General features: G+C 38.1%; 1 protein-coding gene across 2 annotated transcripts; it reads left to right on the top strand.

Annotated features, from left to right (window-relative positions):
* The first annotated feature begins 40 nt into the window (after positions 1-40).
* bcl2l1 (BCL2 like 1) lies at positions 41-23,735 on the top strand. Of its 2 annotated transcripts, none has more exons than XM_039652388.2 (3): positions 41-529; positions 2,962-3,642; positions 22,502-23,735. In XM_039652388.2, exons 2-3 carry the CDS (start codon positions 3,091-3,093, stop codon positions 22,643-22,645), a joined length of 696 nt encoding a protein of 231 aa, XP_039508322.2. In that variant the 5' UTR covers positions 41-529; positions 2,962-3,090; the 3' UTR covers positions 22,646-23,735. The 2 variants fall into 2 exon arrangements, with proteins under 2 accessions (XP_039508322.2, XP_039508323.2); XM_039652389.2 differs by lacking the exon at positions 41-529 and adding an exon at positions 1,292-1,479.
* Positions 23,736-24,483: the final 748 nt, after the last annotated feature.

Raw genomic sequence — 24,483 nt, 5'->3', positions numbered from 1 at the left:
GGGGTAACAAAGGTTACCATAGTAATTCTACCACTCTTTGTTTAGTGAGCGCGAACCTTATAACATTTACGTTCACAGCGTAGATAAGTATGTATATCAAAATAGAGATTAGGTTAGATTAAGAAGATTATTAGTGTGGACTTTCTATCAGTAATTTATCAGTAATTGCGTAAAATATTAGTCTTCTTCAGTTTTTAGTAGCTAGCAGTTACGCTGAATGGCGCGTCTCAACATTTGAGTGTTGCTTTTTGAATGATGTTTAGCTTTAATTAACGGACTTTGGAATGAGTGAGTAAAATAGTTACTCCAAAATTAACCAGCATAGGCAGTCCACATAAGATGTAGCCTAGCTGCTGTAATAAATGAATAGGCCCTTGGTTTAAAGAGCAGAGCTGTAAAGGGGCGGAACTGAACCGAGCGCTGCTCCTGACAGCGGCTCTCTTCTACGCCGACTTGCACTCTGATCGAGGAGAAACACGCCGACATCGATCATGCGGGAAATCACGAATTTGCCTTTCCAAATATCCGAGTAAGTACCAAAGGTCTGTGATGTAATTTGAAATTGGAGCTTTATCTTTATAGCAGCTTCCCAAATGATTCCGTGTTTCCCTGTACAGCCTGTCCATCTTCCATGACGCTAGCTAACACGGCTAAGTTAACTAGCCGAAGGGAGGAAAGATTGACGTTGTTCGCTTTTATTTAACAGGAAATGCATTCTTGGTCAGCAAGAACCCTACACCAAATTAGGCTTGGTATTAATTTGCTCTCTTGCTAGTGTTTTTGTGATTTTAATGCGTGCAGAAATGCAGTAACGTTAACGTTTCATGCATTCATTCGTAAATAAAATACGACGGGGTGTTTGATTTTACTTACATGCGTAAAGTCAATTATGCGAGTTGTTTGAGCGAAAAAATGTAGAAATTATGAAAATCTAAGTTTCATCCACCAGCCAGCGTTTCTCCTCAGTAGCTATAACGTTAGACAGTGCGAGCTTCGGAAAGCTCTCGCGCTGTGCTTTGGATCAGCGGCAATGTTTGGCTAATTCTGGATTTTGTCCTTTTTATGTGCGTGTTCTCGTGCTGGAGTGATTCTGTGCGATCACTTCTCTGAAAGTGATACGTGTTGCGGTTGCTTGCCCAACAGAACGGAGAACTGACTGACTGGTTGTTTCCGCTCGGCCTCTGTAATGGGCCCTAGAATGGAGGCTAGTTATTACGTAATGGCTGGTAGGCAGGCAGCGCGAGCGTCATGCATAGGTGATCATATCCTATCACACAGAGGGGAGGTCTGCTTGTAAAGAGAAATATCCAGCACTTGCTCATTTTTTCCTCACATGATTATACAGTATTACTTTTGATCTACCGCACTTTGATATTGTCGCTTAAGTTAATCCATAGCTAACATTTACACAGACTCCCAAGAGTTGTTTGCTTGGTTGGCTTAATCTACGAGAACAGTAAGCAGATTGTGTTATGGATGGTAAGCTAAATGCTCTTTTACTCTGTGTTGTCAGTATCGTAAACATTGTCAATAAACACGATAACGTAAGATAAAGTAGAAAATGCTAACGTAAGACTTTGTTTCTGTTAATTTCTAACTGGTTGGTCGATGCAAACTTTGGTACTATATTATCCAATACTGTATTAGATTATTCTGTTTTATAAATGTTGTGTCTTGAGATAACTCGCATAAAACACTGAATACTGAATAGCTTTGTGTTCGTCAGGGGGTATTCACACACACACACACACACGCTTGCGTTTGCGCGTGTGCTGTATGTAGGAATGTGTTTTTGACATTGTGTTTGTAAACACTGCGTGTAGCCTTATTATTAGAAACTAATGAATTGACTCCTCGAAGTGTCCGCTGATCAACCTAGATACAATAAATGTTATAACATCACTGAATATATACATAATATTAGACGTATGTAATATAAACGTGCAACAAAGGCTGTGGTTATTAGATAATGACAGTGTGCGTCACATTTGGACTGAGAAGGAGTAATTTCTTCTTAAGTACCAAAAGATGGGTTTAATATAATGTGTATATGTACATATACATCGTATATATTTATAATTTTTTCCGCGACAGACAGAGCTTTTGAAACGGCCATGTGTTGTGCTCGGAGCCTCGTTGTTGTCAGCACGTGTTTGACTGATCCAGTGTTTCCTGAGAACTCTCGCGCTCTTCCCAAACAGCGATCAGATAATGCAGCGCGTGAACACCTCGCGCTCGTTATGTAGTCAAAAATACGAAATCAGCAGAAATTAGTGACTTAATCTGTCTGTTTATTTAATAATAAAGTTTTTTTTAATTCTCGTTAGATCTGTCTGTCTATCTAGAGCATGCATCCATCCACATTTGTAGGCTCAAAATGAGTGATCATATTCATCAGAAATTATAATTGTAAAGGCAGATGTATAGATTTGATTTTTGTAATAAAATGAACACATTCATTTGAGTCTATTCTATCAAATACATTAAGGAGTAAATGGGTTAGACATGAGTTGTTAGAACATTTTTAATGAAAAATGCCATGAATCACTTTGGTATCTTTTGTCTGTGACTCTTGGCTGGTTCTTCTGGCACCACAATTACGATCCATTATAGATTTGTTAAAATGAGACAATCATAATTCTAGCCACGCTGGCTGTCCGTGCCCCCTGCTGTTTAAAATTCACTCATGTCAAGGTCAGTGTACATTTAGCCTTGTCTTGGACAAGGAGAGAGGGGAAATTGTCCATGTTTTTCATCGGAGGCAGGTGATGAGGCGCTACCATCTGTTCCTTTGATCAAGCTTCTCCATTTAGTAAGAGGGTTTTAGAGGGTGGAAAAAGCTGTTTATCTTCAATGCCCCTTAACCTCTTCCAAAGTTTCACCCTCACCCCCTCCTCCTGCTGTTTGTGAAAATGATTGCGCATTTACGGATCAATTCATTGCACTGTTGTCTTACAACAGGGTATGAGCCATTGCACCATCCCTGAGCGTCGGCAGAAGCCTGAGAAGGACGCAAGGGTGTGCACTGTGTTCTAAGAACAAGCAAGTGGATATCCATACATCGAAGAACGACAAGCAACGACGTGAATTATGTCTTACTATAACCGAGAACTGGTGGTATTTTTTATTAAATATAAACTCTCGCAGAGGAACTACCCCTGCAACCACATTGGACTTACAGAAGACACAAATCGGACTGATGGGGCCGAAGAGAATGGTGAGGGGGCGGCAGGAACGACGACCCTTGTTAACGGCTCCATGAGCAGAACCCCACCACGATCCCCCACTTCATCCCCACAGCATCAGACAAACGGGACTGGGGGTCTCGACGCGGTGAAGGAGGCGCTTCGCGATTCTGCCAACGAGTTTGAGCTGCGTTATTCCCGAGCGTTCAACGACCTCTCCTCACAGCTCCACATCACACCCGCCACAGCGTACCAGAGCTTCGAGAGTGTGATGGATGAGGTGTTCCGCGACGGCGTCAACTGGGGCCGCATCGTGGGACTGTTTGCCTTCGGAGGGGCTCTGTGCGTCGAGTGTGTGGAGAAGGAGATGAGCCCACTAGTGGGACGCATTGCAGAATGGATGACCGTCTACCTGGACAACCACATTCAGCCCTGGATCCAGAGCCAAGGAGGATGGGTGAGTGGAAAATGAATTGCATTTCTCTCCTGCATTGTTAGCCTTCTTCAGTTTATTCACAAACGGGTCTTTGTTAACCTGTTTAGGTTTATGATTGGTCTCAAATGATTTATGCCTCAACTTATCGTGTTTGATCAGAAGGTATCTGTTAATTGGATTTAAACCTCCCTTGGCCAACCTTGATGTAAAAAGTCTATTTAACAAACTCAACTTTACACCCACAAATGAAGATTCTGTCCAAACACAAGACTTTGGATAATCTTTACAACGCAACAGAAATGAAAATATTTTTAATGTAACCAAGATTTATGTCCCTCTGCTTAAAGTCCAGATAACTAAAACTTCTTTAGTTACTTTAACTAAAACTTCTTTAGTTACTTTAACTAAAGCTCCAAAAAGGTCAGAAATGCATCATAAAATGAATCCATATCAGGAATAAAGCAGCATAAATAAAGTCTTGCGTATAGATACGATTAATATTTGGGTATCACTTCAAGACTTCTGTTGCCATTTGTGATTCAAATACTTTGTTTAGCTTTTAAAAGACTGTAATAATCCAGGAAATGTGGATGTTATTGATGAAAGAGTGTGTTTTGCATTGCCAAATCAGCTGCTTCCCCTGGGTCCAGAGGGGGCTGTTTTTAGCGCCTGCCTTCTCTTGGGTCTGGGTGGGGATGCTCTAACTCTGCGGTGGGGAAAGGAATGGGAGATAAGAGAGCAGAGCCACAACAACTGGTCAGCTGATTATTGATCTCTGTAGTCTTATTTCCCAAAAGAAACTATGGAGCGGAGTCGAGAGTGTGTGGGAGATGAGACGTATGGTTGAGGATGGAGGGGGGTGCACTGATAGGTCATTGTTTTTGTTTTGTTTTCCTTTCATTTTTGTCTTTTTATTGTTTTCATTTTCTCTCTCCATGTTTCTTTTCCCCGTCGGTCAGCTGTCCAGTAGATGAAAGGCAGGAATGAGTAAAGTCATGTGAAAACCCTTTGTGCTGATTCTCTTCTTTATGTATGCTGGACGAGTGGCAGGTAATGGAGAGGTCCTGGCCAAGTCAGCTTTTTCTCTTTGTGATCAGGGTTGTGATGTGATTGGGCGGGTATTGGGATGGTGGGGGGGAGATGTGGAAGTGGATTGTAAAGGTCATTTTTAACACAGCTGGTTTATTGGATGGTGCAGAGAACAGTATCTGACTGACAGGTTGTTTATTCTACTTTAGATGCTTTTTTTTTCATTATCTAATGTGTCATTTTACAAAAACTTATTTTGTCTGAGACATGCATTTTTGACGTGCGGACATGTTCATCTTTGCTATCTTGTGATGTCTTGATTGCGCAAAAAAATCCGGAACTGTGTAGAAAGTAAAAGTCAACACGTCATTATCTAAATCTGTATCTTGAATCTCATTGTGATCACAGGAATGAGAACATTATGAAACACAACAAACAGTCCTAAAAGATTGAGTAATTAAAAGAGTTTTCTGAGCTCAGCCATTGGTCAGATAAAGTCTTCAGTCCATTTTATCTTTTTTATTTGTAATTTATTTATTTATTTTTTTGACAACTTCTAACTTTGACAACTTCTGACGAATAAAATTCAGTTTATATTTAATTTAATTTTATGGATTAACAGGTCATCTAATTTGTCTACAAAAATAACATTTTAGTTGTCAGTGCATGAATAAACTAAATTAATAAATAAAATGTCTGAATATTTAATCTCTCAATTTTACAACATTTGAAAACTTTGTTGTTAATCTAGATTTTTCTTCTTTAAAAACATTATGCATTGTTACTTATCTTGCATATTTTTGTCAACACTCAGCAGTATGTAATTAATTAAAATAGTTTAATTATTGTCATGATACACATTTTTGTCTTTCCTTCGTTCTCAAAATAAATGTTTATGAGCCGGCTAGAAACTTTAAAGCTGCAGTCCGGAGTTTTTCCTCTTTGTCACCATCTATGTTCGAAATCTGCAATTGTAAGTAATTCGTGGAATTATCATCTTTACTTGAGTTGTACTTCGGCACCCTTGGCATGGCACAGCGTGGATTAACACGATGTTTGAGGAGAATGTGTGAGGCTGTCAGTCATCGCGACAGTGTGGATACTGTTATTCAGAATCACAGATTATTCTTTTTGGAAATATGACCAACATAAGGATTTTCACTGGAAAATGTCATCTGAACTAGTAAGAAACATCCACTTTTCTTCTGGTTCTGACATTGCAGTAAATCTAACAATCGCTTATAAGTTATCATATCACGCAAAACCGTGGAAATTATACTTAGTTCTCAAATTGTTAATGTTAACAACGCAGGCAAGCATTGCGTGATTACCTTTCGATATGTATCCTTGTTTTCTCATAGTCCGGTTGCAGTCTCTTTTTTTTCTGTTGCCACTCCAAAGTCCGAACGAAGTCTTTTGCGTTTTACAGTGGGTGAATCTCCAGTTGTCACTGGTGATTGTCGTTTGAAACTTTCTGAATCCGCCATCAAATTGATGTTGAATGATAGGAAGTGCAGTGAGAAAAGGCTATAAATCTCCACCTCCAACATCCTCACACACAATATAGCTTATACTAGCCGAGACTCCTCCTTTATGTGTACGGATGTGATGTAATGACGCAAAGACATTCTCGAATCTCCCATGGAAATCCACCAGTACCACTGGAATTAAAAACATTATTACAAGCTTACCGCTTTGAATCGAGCTACGGCAAGCAGATAGTTTTAAACATTGGCTGGTTATGTATTTTGGATGATTTTTAACCCCAAAAAAAGCTACGGACTGCAGCTTAAAGAAGATTTTTGCATCTATGCCACTTTGGACAACACCCTGTGGACTGTTAAGGACGAGGGAAGTGTCAGGCGATTTATTCGAGAGTTGATTTTGAATGGCACTACAGTGGGCTAATGAATGAAGTTTTGAGGTTTCACATCCTGAGGTTTTGCTCCCAGCTGCAGTTTTGGTTCATCTTGAGCAGAAATTGTAAAAGCGTTCTCTTTATGTCACTTCCTCAATGGGGAAGGAAAATGAGGTCTGCGTGTCATACAAAAGGCAGACGTGCACGTGTTACATGAATGTAGGCCGCCTTTCTGCAGACTCCCACTCAACCCTCTTCACCTCGGTTGCATTCGGCATCAATTTCAGTTCGGTTGTCTTACGGATGTTTGATCTCAATCAGGCCAGTGTAGTTCATCTATGTGCTGTGGCGGTGGGGGGCACGCATAAGTACACACGCACGCTCGATTTCACGGTCGAACAGGATAGTCTCTCTCCAGTGAGCAGCATTTACCACACATTGAAGCGTTGCGGTGGCGGGGGGTTCTCTTGCTATTTATTCGTCTCAGTTTCAGCTTTATAGTGAGATTTAAAAGCAGCCATCACGAAAACCAAAGGGTACCATCGGTGACGTCCCCTCGGTGCGGGAAGAAGCTGGGAATGCCCATTTCAAGTTTCGCTCTCACTCACATACTTCTTATATATTCAAGATTTTTTTGTGCTTGTGTGTTTCTCCCCTCCCACATGCAGACACATTTTCAACCACCTTTTGGTCTCATTCTCTTTGCCTACGCAGAGTTTTGCAATGTCTGGCAGCTGTATGATGCAGGTGTATGGCAGTACCTGCATGTCAGGCTGTGTCATTACTGCTCTGGAGAGATCTGCTCTTATATTATTAAACTAAGATCTAAAATGACTAAAACTAAAGTAAAAATGAATTAAAGCTAAAGAAAAAAGTAATGAATGACAAAAGCACAAACATAATAATAAGAAAACTTCAACATGAAAACTAAAATAAAAGCTAATTCAAAATATTTAATAAAACACTGCTTTAGTGTCAGCTCCATAAATCAAGTAATTGGATTGGTTGCACTGTATCCTATTGATTTACTAAAATAAAAACCTGTTCATAAGTCATTTGTTCTGTCTGTTTCGTGTCATACACTCAGAAGTGTTGTTGTGGTACCTCTGAATAAATAGTGCAGGAAGAGTATTTTAGTACAGAGTTTTGTCTGGATATGGAGAAGAATGCATTGGCAAGTCATTTGGTTCTGATATAAAAATAAAAAAAGTTCCCTATTCTACAGAGGGACATGGAAAGAGGATTGACTGACGTAAATGAGTCTAGTCTCGTTGCCACTAGTGGAGTCCTGTGCCTGAGGGGGTGGGGATATTACCAATTAGGCTTGAATTATATGTGAATGTGGTCAGGATAACTGCCTTTGTTCAGATAGGCTAGCCTAGTACAGGATAAATGATTTGCAGTCGATGGAATTTGAGGGCGAAATAACGATAGAGTGGATCCATACCTTTTCAATCTTATTACACCTGCTTTGTTCATTCCTGTTTTAGTGTATGTGTGTGTGTGTGTGTGTGTGTGTGTGTTGCAGTAGTCCCTCAGAAACCCTCATTAGTGTCCAGCAAATGTTCCTTCACTATCAATCTGTACTTAACTAGAACAGTGACTTCCAAACACAACGAATCATTAATCACAAACTTCACACATACACACTTAGTAGTAAAGCGCTCGTGCATGCTGATAAACAATGGCCCGCCTTTATCACGTTTTAATCACTGTCACCACAACAGAAGTCTTTGTGTGGCGTAGGGCTGTTACCGGGAGTTTCATCAAACGTATACGCGTCCAAACACAAACATGTTCACACCGTATGTACACACCCTCGTGCCATTGTCTATCATGTTTGCACAAGGAACACCCATGGGACCACCCCCTACTCCCCATCCTCCATCACTTTTACTTTTTCTCCAGCCTCCAGCTCGTGTCCTTCCTTTCTTTCGATTCTCTGTTTCTTTCTTTCTTTCGGTCGCTCTCCCCCGCCTTTCCCTCGGTCTCACGTGGTCGGACGTGTTGCAGATCAGACATGCAACAACATGCCAGCGTCACCGCAGTTAGTGTCCCCGTTCACCCCTTTATTTGGTCTAGTTCGTTATACATCTATCCGTCCATCCATCATCCCTCCACCTTACCGGTCATCTCTATTGATTTGGCAGGCGCAAAGAAGACCATGCGTGTTTGTGGCACGCCTCTCGCAATCATTTCGTCAAGCTTCGATACATCAGCACCACCCACTCTGCGCCTGTGTCTGTCGCAAGACAGACTATACATCTGCTTTTGTACTCCCTGGTCAATTGTGTCTGAGTTTGTGATCAAACACGTCGCATTTAAAATGCAATATGCTTTATTGTTCCATTTCATGCATGTTTACACGCATGTGCCTCTCATTTGTGCAATTATTTGAAGGTATAGCACACGCTGAGCATGTGATTACCTTAAACAATGGAGCTGCGGGTGAACACACACACACACGCATGCATGCCTGCAGAAGCCAGGTGAGGAGCTTGGCTGTAAACACGCAGTTAGAACAGCATTGGAGACGGGGATCCAGATGTGATTTATTTTGTCCTCTATAGACTCTAAGAGACATCATTTATACCCTAGTCAGTTAGTGCTTAAAGCTAATGTTTGTGGTACTTGCTGCTGTTGTCAGTGGCGCCTCATGTTGCTATCTTCAAGGTTGTAGTTCACCCCTGACCTTTTGGTTCAGAATTTTGCATCACCAGCATTTGAAAAGGTTTCTTTTTATATTTCACAGGGTAATTCCATTTTTGGATTACGTGCACATGCCTTTATGTGTGTGCTGTGTTTTATGTGTGGCTGACTGAGTGAAAATGGCAGTAAACAGATGGTGGAATTCAGTCTGTTCCAGCAGCCTTGTCACCCGCACAAGAGAAAAAGTGGGGGGGAGAGAGAATTAGAATAGGACTTATGCTATGGTAGACTTATGCACTCCTCTTATGTCACAGGCAGGGAGAGTTGAGATGAGATGAGATGGCTGGGGGTTGGGGGGTTCTGGCCTCACCTTCAAGGAAGGTTGGGCTGTTCCATTCTGCCAGGGTCAGGGGGGAGCATCCCAAATGAAATGTTTGGAGAGGGAGAGGGAAGGATTGTTTTGGTACGTGTAACTAATAGTAGAGGCATAATTATGTTGGATTTTTAGAGATTTTAAAGAGGTTGTTCACCCAAAAGTGAAAATTTAGTTGTTTCCAGACATTTGACTTCTGTGAAACATAATGAGATGCATGTATGAACTCAAATCGTCTGTATGGAAAAAAGCACCATCAACATTTTACAAAAATGTTCTTCTTTTGCTCCGTGGAGTAAAGAAAGATGGTTTGAAGCAATAAGAGAGTGAGTAAATGACAGGATTTTCATTTTTGGGTGAAACTGTCTGTTTAAATGCATGAAAATGCATAAATACACATCCACAACTAAAGCACATTTGAGTCAGTTATCGGTCTTCGTCACCAAGTTTTTCTCCCACCAGTGTTTGTGAATACACCTAGTGTATTTTTAGCAAAGTTTCTCCCACATTCTTGTTCTTTTGTTTTTGTGACGCTGCCAGTGTGTTTGTTTACATGTGTGATGTTCAATTCCAATGGATTTAGCTTCTTAGCTGCAGTTCCTCTTAGCTAATTAAAAATCTTAACAACACACACACACATACACACACTTCTCTGTGTGTTGGTCAATCGCGTGGAAGAGCAACTTGCACATTTAAGCCCAGTTCTCCTAATGCACTTTAGCCAAGATTAGCCAGCATCATCGAACCGCACTGCAATTAGCCTCTAATAACACAAATAACGGCCCACTGAAAGGACCTGCTAACCTTTTAGTGGCTCTGTCACTATTCCACTGAGCAGTGGACCACATTAAGCTCCTTGTTCATCTGACAGAATTATGACTTTAAAAAGCAACTGTATTTTATGTTTTCGTAATAAGTCGACCGTCTGCCCCTTCACTTTCGCTCATAATGTACTGCACTGACTGAACAGCCTCTAGCTAGGCAGAGCGCACGGTCCAAATGTGTGAATCATATAGTAGACTATTTAAGGAGGACGACTCAGAAATATGGATGGAAGAAATTAAAATTAGTTATTAAAGTCTTATGCTTGCGTAATATTTATATTTGAAAATAATGTCTTTGATGTAAATCACGCAAAATAGTTGGTCTGGTTACACAAATCAGTTCAATTTCAATTCACAAGCTTGTTTCGATTTCAATTCATTTAGATATGTCAGGTACAGTACATATACATTTTTTCTTAAGGAAAACAATCTCACAATTAATGCTGTGTAAACTGTCAGATACATATAGTATTGAGCAGATATCAGCACTGGATATAATAAATATAGCCTATATATATATTTATAAATACAAATCGTACTCTGCTGCTGCTTGAACTGTGGTGACTATAGAGATCTGTCAAGTCGCATTAAAAGAGCGGCAAAACAACATTAATTGTTTGAATTTCATGATAAATTTGATAGAATTTTAAAGCTAAGGCCTTTGTTTAATATGAAAAGTAACAAAGTATGCACACCCACACTGCAAGTAATGTTTTGTTCATTCGTCAACTGAAAATGGCACAGATTGATATTGAGATTTAAAAAGCAATATTAAAATAAATTGAAGTGATTAAAATCAATGAATCGATGTCAATCGGTATAGTATGATTACATTTGAGTTTGTATAAGTTTTGAGATGAAGTCATGAAGAGATGCAGTCATTTGAGTCATGAGATCACCACAGTGCTTTAGAGATGTCTCAGGTAGGACTGAAAGAGAACTCAGAATGAAAGCTCAGTCTGAGTGTGTGACGCCTGGCTGATAGCAGATTAGGAGCTGGGGGAGGTAGAGCTTAGATCAGCTTCTCGCCTGTGCCGCTCTGGACGTAGCATGACTGTTGCTCTGCTCTGACTGAAGTGGTTTATGCTTGGAAAATCAGGTCATGAGCAAACCCCAACGTCCCCCCCCCCCCTCACTTTCACTCAGTCTCACTCATTATTTATCCTCTGTTTTATATTCTCTCCGTCCCCTTCCCTCTGTCTTCAGTAAAGCCTCTCTCTATCTATCCATCCAGCTTTCTCTCATTTCTGTATAGCTTCTAGTTGAGATCAGATTATGTAGAAAAATCTGATGCCCCATCAGTAAGCTGTGAATAAAGGCCATTGCCCATGATGATGGAGTCACAGGGATTTAAAGTTACTCATAAAGTGTGTTGATATCATCTCTGATTGCCATCAGTCACGTTTTTTTTTTCTAGTTTCCACCTTGTTCAGCACCCAAGATTTTGTAGAAATGTATCTATTCTGCTCCATTAACATCACCAAATGGAATTGCAAAAAATAGTGACCATTTTTAACTCTCCTTTCGTCTGCCAGTCTCAAGACCAAATCAATTCCTTCCAATCATTGAATTCAGTCCGAATGCAATGATATGATGTTCTATCTGTGCAGACTCTGCTGTTGTGCGTTCATAAGTTTTGAAAGAGGTGTGGCTCTGGAGAGTGTTCTGAAGGGAGGGTGGGATCTCATGCTTTCAAAGCTAACTTTCTATTGCTAGCTGCTCTGATTGTCTATACCTTACCTTTAAAACAACAGCAAAAAAGACTTTGTATTGCCACACAAAGGTTACATAATCAAGTGCAATTATTCAACCACAGTCGCAAACAATAGTCGAGATCCATGTTTGGATTTATTACAGTTCATCATTGAGAAGGTTGGATCGCAGATTTTGTTGTAGCAAACAGCATAGGCAGCTTGTGACAGAACACAGAATGACAAAATGACTTTACTTAAAGCAAAATATCTAATTTGAGAAATAACTCCAGGTTATTTGTTTTTGTCTGTTTTCTGATCATCGGCGGCGCTTCCGCAGTGTATAGAGAGCGAATGCAAATATTAAGTAAAACAGATAAGTTATGATTTGGGGATTTAAAATCTTGACATCTGGCAACCGCAAGCATGAAAGATAACATCATTTTAGTCTCGTCTTTTTTCGTCAACGATCTTGCATGTTGGTATACTCAAATGATATAGTAAAAATTAAACGACATTGGTGTCGTCTCGTCATTGTCTCATCTTAGTCGTGGGGAAAAAAGGTCATCAACGACCATTTTCCGTCATGGATTTTGTTAACAAAATTAACACTACCACAGTGTTTACTGAAGGAAATCATCCTACAAATGAAATTGACCAAGATGTTGCAGCGTTTTCGTTTGTAATTTGAAAATCATGACTATATCTTGGCATCACACCATTCATGTACTTGCATGCTCCATTTCAGGCTGGTGCGCCATCCAATAGACATAAGTCTTACAGTCTGTTTCCTGACAAATATCCCCAGAATCCATGTCTGCCTTTAAGCGCCGGTTTAGGTCAGAGACGGCTAAATCTGGCTGCATGTGTTTCCAAGAACATGCACGAATGCTATGGTCTGTATGTATGTGGACGTCTGTGCATGTCCCAGCTCACTGGGATTTGTTTGACAGAATGGGAGCTGATGTCTCCCCGGTGAGATACGGAACAGATTGGAGTCTGAGCCCCACTCTCCTGACTCATTAATCTTCTCTTTAATTTATTTACGGTACGCACAAACATGGCCACATTGCCAGGCGAGTACAAAGGACACCTGCCACAGACAGATCCTCCAGATATATGATACAAAATAAAATGGGGAGGTGTACTGCTAAAATGACTTAACATGCTGTGATCGTATTGGATGTTCTGTGATCTAAATTTAAGTTGGACTGAGGGAGTTTGTGGAGTCTGTTTTGTTGCTCTAATTGTCAGCAAAATTTGAGGTGCAGGGCTTTAAACCAGTTTAATGTATCGGGTGCCCTCACACTAAATTATTACATAATGAAACGCTAATGTTTCTGTACAAAGACTGATGTAATTTGGGAAATTGGATGTAGGAGAATAGATCACAAAGTCTGTAAATGCTGAGAACAGTTAGTACGGTTAATGTGAATGTAGCAACAGAGTTGCATGAAACATCATCTGTCCAGGCCAGTGTTGCTGTGGCTTTAAGGTGACTCTGTACTTTCTGTGCTTGGGAAACTGATGTTTGGTGTTCATCAAGGGTGCTGCTTCCTGTATTTTGATTAATTAACCAATGGTGAACAGATAACCTTTCCATTGATTTTCTTCTGTTTTACTAAGTGTTCAGAACTGGTTGATATTTTTATCCATTTATTTGTTTATTGGTCAATATTGGATATTTCATTTTGGCTTGCTTTATTTCCCTTGTTTTTATTTATTTTATTAATCTTACTTTTACTGTCTCATTTAAAATCACCAATTTACTAATTAACATTTACTGTCATCTAAGACCACTGTTAAATGTAATCGTTAGGAAATGAATATTCATTTTTCATACTGTAAGTTTATAATATGATGACTAAATTAACTTGTAGCATTTAAAGAAATTGATTTGTTTATAATCATTATTTTCAGACAAAATAGTATAGAATTTAGTTGACTAAAATAATTTATTTTAATTCTAAATTAAACATAATTATTTATATTTGTATTCAATATGGGTGGATCCCTATCTTTTGTGCTTAATGTTGATCTTGGGGTTGTTTGAACTTAAAAATTAATGAGGCTTATGCAATAGGCAGTTCAGTTGTCTGTCAGTAAACAACTCAAAATTTAGCATTGGATTCCTTGTTTCACATTATACACTGGCAACACAATTCAGGATAATGCAAATTCAAATTTCAAGTCTAAAAAAACCTTAACCCAGGATAAAAGTGGCCTGAACTAGATTGACTGTGTCTTTCAATCATTTTATTGAGATTTAAGGGACCATTAAGGAGGGGATGCAGAATGTGCTACTCTAACTGTGAATCACTTAACCCATATGTCATAAGCCAAAAAGAGACAGTTGCTCTCTATAAAAAGTGAGAGACTCTATAATAAATGTTTGTCTGGCCTGTAGGTGTAGGTTGATCTCATTTCATTGACATTTAAATGGTAAATACCAGGCTGACATCAGAAATCCCATTTGCTGTGAAGTATCTGCCTACCTTTTTGAGTAAATGAGATCACATTGTCGTCATGGACCAAAGAAATGATGACCATCAATTTGATCAGACTCAGAGATAAGGTAACTGTGACAAATACAGTCTTTGACCCTCTTGTTTATTCTTACCCCGAAAAATGTTGCAAGGTGATTTCACCTTCTCAATAAATTGACATCCTGTTGGTTTTGCAACATTTGTGTAATTTTCAAATTCACCATGACTGTTACATGCCTTGTGATGATTTAACTGAGTTTGTCTTGCTTCTGTCAATTTGTTTTGTTTTTGTTTACCCTCGACCATCCCTTTTATCAAGGACCGGAAATTTCTGGTTTCAGCTTGAAGTCTGAATGACTCAGATTTCAAGTGAGAAACAGCAAGGCCAGTTATTGACGCCACACAGTTGGAATTCATTTTCCCCTAAAGCATGTTTCAAATCAGCTGATTTCCACACAGGAATGAGGGTGTCAGCATTCCTCAGTGATTTGTGAGGAAATCCCACCCTAACGGTCTCCCTGTAATTGTTCTGCACTGTGCTGGTGTGTGACTTTCTGCTCGAAGTAAGCTTTCTGGCTTTGTGTTTATAGTGCTTAATGCTCACACCACCCTATTTTGGGTAAAAATGTGAAAAATAATACTTCTTTCTAAGAAATTTGAAGTAAACATGATAATACATGTTATTCTCTAGTGTAGGTTCCTTTCTAATGATTTTTAGATTTAGTTATAGCCTTCCTGCATGTTAACGACAACCTGCAGTTTCCATTTTTACTATTATTATTTTATAATAAATAAATAAATAAATCATATTATTTTAATTTTGAATCAAAACTCTGAATTAACAATGCTACATTTTTCTAAATGTCATGATCATTTGTTAACAAACAGGTATTCATTACTTCAATGAGCTCAATGTTTCTGCCTTTAATTATTACTTTGAGTTAATTATTATATTTATTCTTAAATATTATATTGCTTATTTGCTTTTAATAATGAAATTGTATTATTACAATAGTAGTAATTCTTATTTTGTTTCATATTTTTATTTAGTAATAATAATAATAATTAATAGTCATATAGATGTAAGCACAACATTTTTGGCCAAATTGTGCACCCCTACAAGCAGGCACAAATTTTGTGTTCTTTATTCTTTAAAAAAAAAGATTTTTAAAATTTGCATTTTAAATCTCTATGTTAACCCCCCAAAATAGCTTTTCCCTAAATCATGCAGCCCTAGATGGGAGTCTTTTCTAGGAACCAGAATATCATTGAAGCTTGGGTGTGGGGTCTTTTGACTTTGGAAGAGACCAGAGCTTACTTCCCAACTATATATTTGATGAAAAAACATATGTGAAAGGTAGTGGGTCAAAATTCCCAGTATTGATGTTCATAAAACAGTAGGCAAATAGTACCTGGATGTCCTACTGCTACCACCAAAATTCTGAAGTGCATATCCAGTGAACACTCCCCATGAGGGAGTGAATGGCAGTGAAGCAACGCAACTGCTGGGAGGTTTACATGAAATATGTAGTATGTCCGGATGACGTTCATACTACATAGAACACTTACTTTTTTTTGAAGGGATAGTTCACTTTGAAGTTAATTTTTGGTATGTTTTAGTTTACCTCAAGGGCATCCAATGTAGGTGTCTTTGTTTCCGCTGTAGTTTCAATTTTTATATTTTCAGCTCAAACCGTTCTTGTCTGTCAGTCATATAATGGAGGTCTATGGTCACCACCTCACCGAGAAGTCCTAATTAAACAAGATTTACTGACTCGTAAATGTAAGTACACATTGATGGGCTAAGACACGAAACGAGAGGTTTGTGTGAGAAAACGAACCCCTGCAATAACGGCTAAGTCACACCTTTCAATTTAATGTCAATGGTGTGTGTTGGATTTACTCTATAATTTACAGGAGTTTATTTATTTGTGCATTCCTATTAACTGGACCTGCCTGCAAAATATATATATTTTTTGTTTGTTTGTTTGTTTGGTTTTTTTTTTGCAGAATTTGAGTTTTAGAGGGTTTTTTTTTTTTGTTTTTGTTTTTTGTAGAATTTGAATTGATGTCAAAAACAGGCTCTAGAATTACAATTCAAATTTGAATTAAAGGAAGCAGAATTGTAATTCAATAAAAATTCCTATAGATATTTTAAGTGAGTGTTTAACAATGAAGCTTTACAGTAAATGACAAATATGATTGCTTTACATATATAAATTATATTAGTTTTAACTACCAGCAATGTTTTCCCCCAGCAATGAATGTTAAAAGCACAGAACAAATAATTAAGTTTGATTTATTGTAATTGTAATTATGTGGAACATGACTCCATTTCCCAGAATTACTTTGGTAAATCTTTATGGGGAAAAAAATGTCTTTGAGGTGGACATTTTTGTGTGTGTGTGTGTATATATATATATATATATATATATATATATAATGTATGTATATGTATTTGTATATATATATATATATATATATATGTAAATGTATGAGAAGGTAATCCATATAAAGTCATCTAAACCACATTTATAATGGGTAACTTTTAACACTGAGCAATTACATTTCCAAAGTAATCTTCCTAACACTGAATGCAGGAGAGCGCGGGGCACAACGTAGCGCGGGGCTAGATGTAACACACTTGTTTTAAATATTTCCACACATACCAGCATGAGGAAACTTGCTGTATTTACTATTTGCCATTTCAACACTATAGAGAAAAAAATTGCGTAATTGTAATAAATTGTATTTGGAACATTTATTTAACCAAATACAAAAGTACATTTCTTATTCAAGTTAATTTTTTCATCTCTATTTTTTGTGTTTATTTCGAATTAGACAAATCTGATATTATTTTAATTTCCAATCTGTTGTTTAACAGTTGATATAGTTCTTTAATGCTTCGCTAACAAGCAGAAGACAGTGCAGTTGGGGCATGTTGTAACACTGTGTTACAATGTGCCCCTATTAAAAATATGATATTCTATACTTTTATGAATTATATTGAGAAAACACGAGAAACATGTAAATAAAGACTGAGTCAATGTTCAGAAATGATAAATGATTATTTTGTTTTGAACTATGCTGTATAGCTGTGTTTTCCCATGTGTTTGTTGTCAAACTCAAAAATTAGTTTATTTTTAATTATTAAAAATGCCATTATTTAATATGAAAAAGTTAATAATTGGATTTTATTAAGAACATATTTTGGTTTGACTTGCATATATATATTTTTTTTTTATTAGATCAAATAGCATTTTAAGCTGTCATGGTGACATGAGATTCAACACAGACATTTTGTTGTGTGACTATGTGGAATTTCTTTGAATTCCCATGAATTTAATTCCACTTCCTGTCATTCCAATTCAAATTGAACTTCCTGTGGGGCGGAGTCAATTCAATTCAAATTCCAGTTCATGAATTGAATGGAGGCCAATTCTAAAATTCTGAATTTTGCACAAGCCTGCTGAAAAAAAATGCACTGGTTTCACAAACACCATGGTGAGGGTTAAGGGGTCAGGATGGTGTAACAGTGGAGAAACCCGGTACTCTGACTCAACCGAACCAAACTGAACTCTCTGTATGATCCTCTCATAACTTCCTAAACACACACACTCATGCTCATCATCTAACACAGGATGAGTTTGGATGTACTTGAGGTAATACACTGATGTCAACAGAGTAGCTCAGTAGTCTTTATTGTAACTGCAGTAACAGTGGTAAGGATGACTTGGTGTTTTTGTGGTCCGCCTCGGTTCGTCTGTGCCAGCTTTTATACCCCTCCAGTAACTCCTTCACCCACCGTGATCCTTTTAAGATCAGAATCAGCCCCTTTCTTGGCCTCTTGGATATTAGCCTATGCTAACCAACGAACGTAGGCACCTGGTTTCACTCTGTCCTGTAGGGCCAGGTTTGTATGTGCTCTTTGTTTAGATAGGGCTGTGGAAAACGCCTGGCAGTCCCCGCTGCCTAGCAGCCGATATCTCTTGGGAGCATTCGTACAACCTCAGCACTGTTTGGAGCCAGTAAAAATCTGTTTTTCTTGACAGATTGTGTGTACAAATGCTTCTCACTCAGTCACACCTATAGTGAATCAGTGTGAGTTTAGAAGTGAATCTTTTAAGGTGTAGTCGCAAGATACAAAGTGTCACATTAGTTAATGAACTGTTTAAAAACCGAGTCATAAATGCTGTCATGATGGTCAGGCAGTGTTGTTAGAGACATGTTAGGGCATGTGCTGTACCTGGCTTGGTGGGGATGGAATTAATAAACCCTTACATTGTTAACCCAAAAATGAAAATTCAGTTACTCAATCTCATGTTGTTCCAATCCCATACGATAATCATCCATTTTTGAGAAACTACGATATTTTTAATGAAACCTGAGAGATTTCTGTCCCTCCATTGGAAAGCCCATGCAACCAAAACCTGAATAATTCCATATGAATCTAATCCAAACGTTTTGCAGATTAAGCCATGCTCGTTTAGTGATCATCAAGTGATAGTGTCTTTTCAGAAAATTGATTAAACGGCTTGATTTCATATGAATTTCTTTTATATGATCTATTTTATGAACTTTTTGAAGTGTCAAAGTTTTGGGTGAATGGATTTTTAATTAAGAGATAGAAATCTCTCTGGTTTCATTAAATATATTCAATGTTTGTCTCAAAACTGAAAAAGTCTTTTCGTGTGTTTGGAATGGCATGAGGATAAGACAACATTCACTCTTGATGGGAAGCATCAGAAATAACCCTGATGCCTGCTGAAATTAAGAAACTGACAAATTGTAGTTGCCTGTTGTTCAGTGTTTAGGACAAAACAAAGAGGATTATGGAATTAGTTTGAACATGAAAGATAGTACTTTTAATTGCTTAATGCTCACTCATGCAACATCTAATTGAGACATAGAGGCTTATTAGTAGTTTTCTAAAGCAAGCATCACTATTGCTTATTCTTGGATATTTTGACAAAGCCCTGTGATATTTCATCTGATGATTAGTTAATTAAAAGACATTATGCATGACAGATATTTTGCTTACTCACTCCAGCATAAAAGATGTCTGCTCAAAAGGTTAATGCACACCTCCATATCTGCCCATCCTGTATTCACCCATCATTTATAGCTTGTGCTTGTTGTACATGATTGCACATACATAGCCTATATGTGCTATAGCCTAGGCTATACAAGCATGCCTTAACATGTCTTAGATTTATGATTTGGACTGTGATTAAAGAGCCACATTCTTGTCATACCAGTGTACATTGTTCCTATTATTTTCTCACAGTTTGTCACACTGATACTTCTCGAACATGTGTCCATTAGGCTTGGCTCTGCCTCCAAGGGTTACTCATGTATCTGTTAAAAAGAATGATGCGAATTCCTCTGCCGTCTGACTGTGTTGACTGTAGCACGCCCTCTCTGTTCACCATTCATGATGAGCTCGGCATGGGTCATGTTTAAACTACACAAGGTTGACAAAGGTGTGCCTGAGGAAGTGCATGAAAGAAATGATATGTGCTTAAGAAGTCACTGTGTGCTGAAACGGTAGTTTGCTTTTATGTTTAATTGTGCTAGTATGTTGAACTCTGTAGGATGTACTTTATTGTGTTGGAGTGTGTGTGTGTGTGTGTGTGTGTGTGTGTTTATGTGGTGTTTGCTCAATTTGTGCATCACTATCCTTTTGGAGGGGTTGTTTGACACTCGTTCCTCACTGTTTGTGCTACTGATATAATTTATACAATCCAGTTGTGTGATTTGTTGAAGTATTACTTTTCTAAGCACTCGGGACATGATTTTTAAAAAGACTTGCACTGATGGAGGGAGCCAAATTATATCTGGAGATCAAAAAATTGATTATCGGAAGCTTTGACTTGGGTCAGCAAGCAACCACATTGAACCCCCTAGCTATGCATGGGCAAGCCCCTTCCATTATTTTTTAAACAAAGTTGTAAAAATGTGGTTGTTGGCTATATTAGTAATTATAATCAAATATTCATATTTTTGTCGTTGTATATCATAGATTTGAGCATAAGGTGTTTTTAAGGTTGTTTTTAGGTATCTGTGTTAACCGTAAGTGAAAGTGAATTACTGTCTTGACTTGTGATGTCATGTGCTGCGTCACTGGTTGTGATAACCCCTCTGCTCTGGAACTGCATCTCTGTTATCAGCTTCTGCCACTCCCATCACCACTCCCTCACACTTACGATATCATTTCCTACGAAATTGATCTTGTTTCTATGCACACTATGTGACTGACATCACTTGACTACAATGTCATACATTTCATTTCCAAAACAGGCTTATTTTGACTCTATTACTTCCTTCATATTAATCTCCCGTTCATCCTCTTTGTCAGTTAAAACAATGCACCTGTCAATAAAATTTGACAACTCCTCCCCATATAATACACTTTGTGAAATGCAGTCATTTACCATAGGTAATTTGTATTTTTGTTGTGCTTTGTCCTCCCGACAGACGCCCATTCTTCTAGCTGCTCCTTTTTTATATTTGTAATGTTTCAGCTTTTGCAACCCTTCTCAATTCATATGAAACATGACAGATTGCTTTAGTAGCACGGATGAGTATTAATATGCAGAAAAATGGTCACAAAGTATTGCTGGCCTCATGTTTTCAACACAAATGAAGCTGCTGTGCAACTAAAGAGTCTACCCTGTGTACTACCTATTTCTTACTCGTCTCCCCATCATTTCCTAACTTTGTGATAATTTGTCAATATTTTGTCTCCTTGGCCATTTAACCAGTTTGTTTTTATAGTTTTATATTTATATATAAATCTGAATTCCTATAATTCTGTTAGCCTTTAAATATATGGTATATGTATGTATACATATCTTATGCTCAAAGCCCAAATTAAATATGTTAGCCTTTAAATCTATAAATATATTTTATATACAAAGTTTGTTATATATATTTATTTATATATGCTCTAAAAAGGCTAAAATATATATGCTAAAAAAGACCAATTTAAATAAATTGTCAGACAACTTCATCCTGCTACATGCTATGATAGTCCTGTTTCACTGTAAAGAGAAACCCTTTTGTGACTGATAAATGTTGCCACAGTGCACGTGTTGTGTCGGATGGTTTTACCCTGTCCTCCACATTCTTCTTCCCATATTTTCAAGCTTGTGTAGATAACTAGGGCAAAGGGAAAGAGTAGAGGATGACATCAGTCTTCTTGAGTGGGAAAACAGGGGTGGGTGTTTGAGGGGTGTGTGTGCAATCGACTGCATGCAGTGAATTATTTTTGGCTGTAATAAAGCTGGCAAAAATGTCAGTCAAAGAAATCCCACTGACCCTGTATTTACACTGAAGATCCAATTGAGAAAACTGCAGAGAAGAAAAAAAAAATTCTGTCTTCAGAAATTGTTGGGGTGGTATGAACTCATGCATGTTTATGAGTCATATTTATTTATATTTCAGAGTTATTTCAGCCTCCATCTGCAGTTGGTGAGCTCTACTTTTGTGTGTGTTCCCTGAGGAAATGGGTTACGTTATAAAGCCTGAAATCCCCTTTCAGCTTTTCAAATAATATTGGGGTTGCTACAAAATCCTGCTGAGAAATTAGGTTAGTGAAATCTTTGAAACAGGCATGGTAAATCTCGCCCCCTGGTGGTCATTGCACGAACACATTATTGCACACACAAACTTGTCACAGGAAGGGTGGGATTAATGAAAGGCCTGATGGGAAGGGACACTTGAAGGAGTTCAGTGGTTGGCTGGAATGAGCTTGTCAGTTAGTGTCTGAAATCTAATTTTTGGGTGGTTGATCATGGTAATATTTTCCTCTGATTATCTAGTGACAATTGACCCTTTTCACATTTCTGCATTTCTCAGATATAGTAGTTCTTTCGTCATTAATAACATAATATAGAACGTGTGCATATTTTCATAGATTCACTGTTGTAGAAATAAAGCTGATTATATTCTCTGTGTGTTTTGTGCAGGAGCGATTCGCGGAGATCTTTGGAAAAGATGCAGCAGCAGAGAGCAGAAAGTCACAAGAAAGCTTCAAGAAGTGGTTGCTGGCGGGAATGACCTTGCTCACAGGTGTCGTGGTCGGGTCACTCATTGCACAGAAACGCCTGTGAGGATCAGAATAACTGAAGATCCAAATACACCTACTGCTTCATTTAGACCTCCAGCTAAAATGAAGGAACTTCAAAAATACTTGTTTTGGATTTATTTGTTTCACTTTTATTGCCAAGAAATTTCATGTTTACATCCCCCGTCCCACCGTGTACTGTTGACTGAGTGGAGTGCATCTGTGATGTGACATCACATGACCCAGACTGCATGAGGGTGCTTTGGTTTTAGCAGACTCAGAAAAGGCAGCGCCACGTATCCTTACACCCTGTTCAACGAAATGAGAAAAATGACTAAAACAGTCAAGAGAAAGAGTTTCAAATCTTGTTTCTTTGTCTGCAATTTTTTTTTTCAGCTCTATCATCAATCTTTTTAAGTATCCTTATTATTCTCTCATTTTCAAAGAGATTTGCAAACCTGACTAGGATACAAACATTTTATCTTTAAATCTAATTTAAGCTCATTTGTAATTCTTCAGTTAACCGAACGATAAAGAAGTTGAATCTGAACTGAATTTAAATGTATTCAGTCTGTAAATCAGCACTGACATTTCTGGGGAATGTTATTCCTGTCTGGAGTGCTCGAGAGCAGAGGCATCTCACTACACTTGAGCGCCTGCTTCCTCTGCAATCTCTCTACAATTATAGAAAAACGTGGAGAACAGATAAAATATGTCTGTGAGAGTTTTTATGTTGTTGTTTTTTCCCCATTATTGTTCTGTTTCTTTTCACATGTGAATTTGATGAGCGTTAAATGTGCGAGGTGACTGGCAGGTTTGAAATCCTCTAAAGCATCTAAATTGTCTAAAGGACCAACAGTTATGATACGGCCAACAGTTTGAGTGAATGTTCTGTATGTTTGGTGCCGTTTGATTTATTAAACCTTATTAAACCTAAGTTTCAGCTTCAGATGTGGTATCACGTAACTCTTTATACCTTTGAGATTGTTGTAACTAGAGCTAGAAGAGACACAGGAACATAAGGAGTGAGTAAATCACTCCTTTTGTATCTGTGACTACACTTAACTGTGTTTTATACACAGAAAATGTAACACTTAAAGCTGAAAGTAATTAGATTAAACCATATTGCCACAAGAGTGCTTGGTGTCTTGTATGGTCTTTGGAGTGAGGATGCAACCAGTTCAGATGTAACCAAATGGCCTAGCATTTGTAACAAGCTAATAGTCATTGAGTTTTTGTTTTATTTGGAATCTGAGGTATGAAATTACATATGCAGTGGGGAGTTTTTTTCAGTAAGCAAAAGTTAGTTTGACTATGCTAATCTCAATTCTGGTCTTTTAACATTCACCTTTCCAAGTGTAGATGTTATTTCCACAGATATTAGAGCATTCATAGATTTGTTGGGTTGGGTCTTACCGTGTAATGGTTCACAATGTTTTGAACCATGGCTGACAGACATACATTGGGTCAGATAACATGGTGCTGCCATGGAAAAACAAACAAAAAACATAGTATTTGACTAAACTCATTCTTTTTAACTGTTAAAGAGTAAATGTATGCTTTGTTTTTGTTTTTTTGTTGTTGTTGTTGTTTTTTTTATTATTATTATTATTATTGTAATTCATGAGCAAACCTTAGAATAGTTGGGATACCTGCTCCGTCTTCTCACAGCTCCTGATTCCTGTCGAATCTCATTTTAAACTCTTTCCTGTCAGAGACGTTAAGCGCGAGTGTCAATCCGCGCGCGCACCTGCTGCTTTAAGCTTGGCTGGTGTCAAACTCTTTAAAGCGCGCGGAGATGTGGAGAAATGATCTTTAGGCTTCAAACCAGCAGTTATTCAAATGGACGTCAAGTTGAATATTCCTCGCCTTTTACGACTAGTA

This window comes from Pimephales promelas, chromosome 20 (genome assembly GCF_988280905.1).
Source record: "Pimephales promelas chromosome 20, fPimPro1.hap1.1, whole genome shotgun sequence".
NCBI lineage: Eukaryota > Metazoa > Chordata > Actinopteri > Cypriniformes > Leuciscidae > Pimephales > Pimephales promelas.
The sequence above is the reverse complement of the archived record's forward strand: the minus strand, read 5'-3'. Positions and strand labels throughout refer to the sequence as shown.

Excerpts from the sequence above, each read along its gene's own strand:
- bcl2l1 (XM_039652388.2), top strand. The coding sequence starts at position 3,091 with ATGTCTTACTATAACCGAGAACTGGTGGTATTTTTTATTAAATATAAA. Across the intron at positions 3,643-22,501 it reads TCCAGAGCCAAGGAGGATGG|GAGCGATTCGCGGAGATCTT; the intron begins GTGAGTGGAAAA and ends TGTTTTGTGCAG.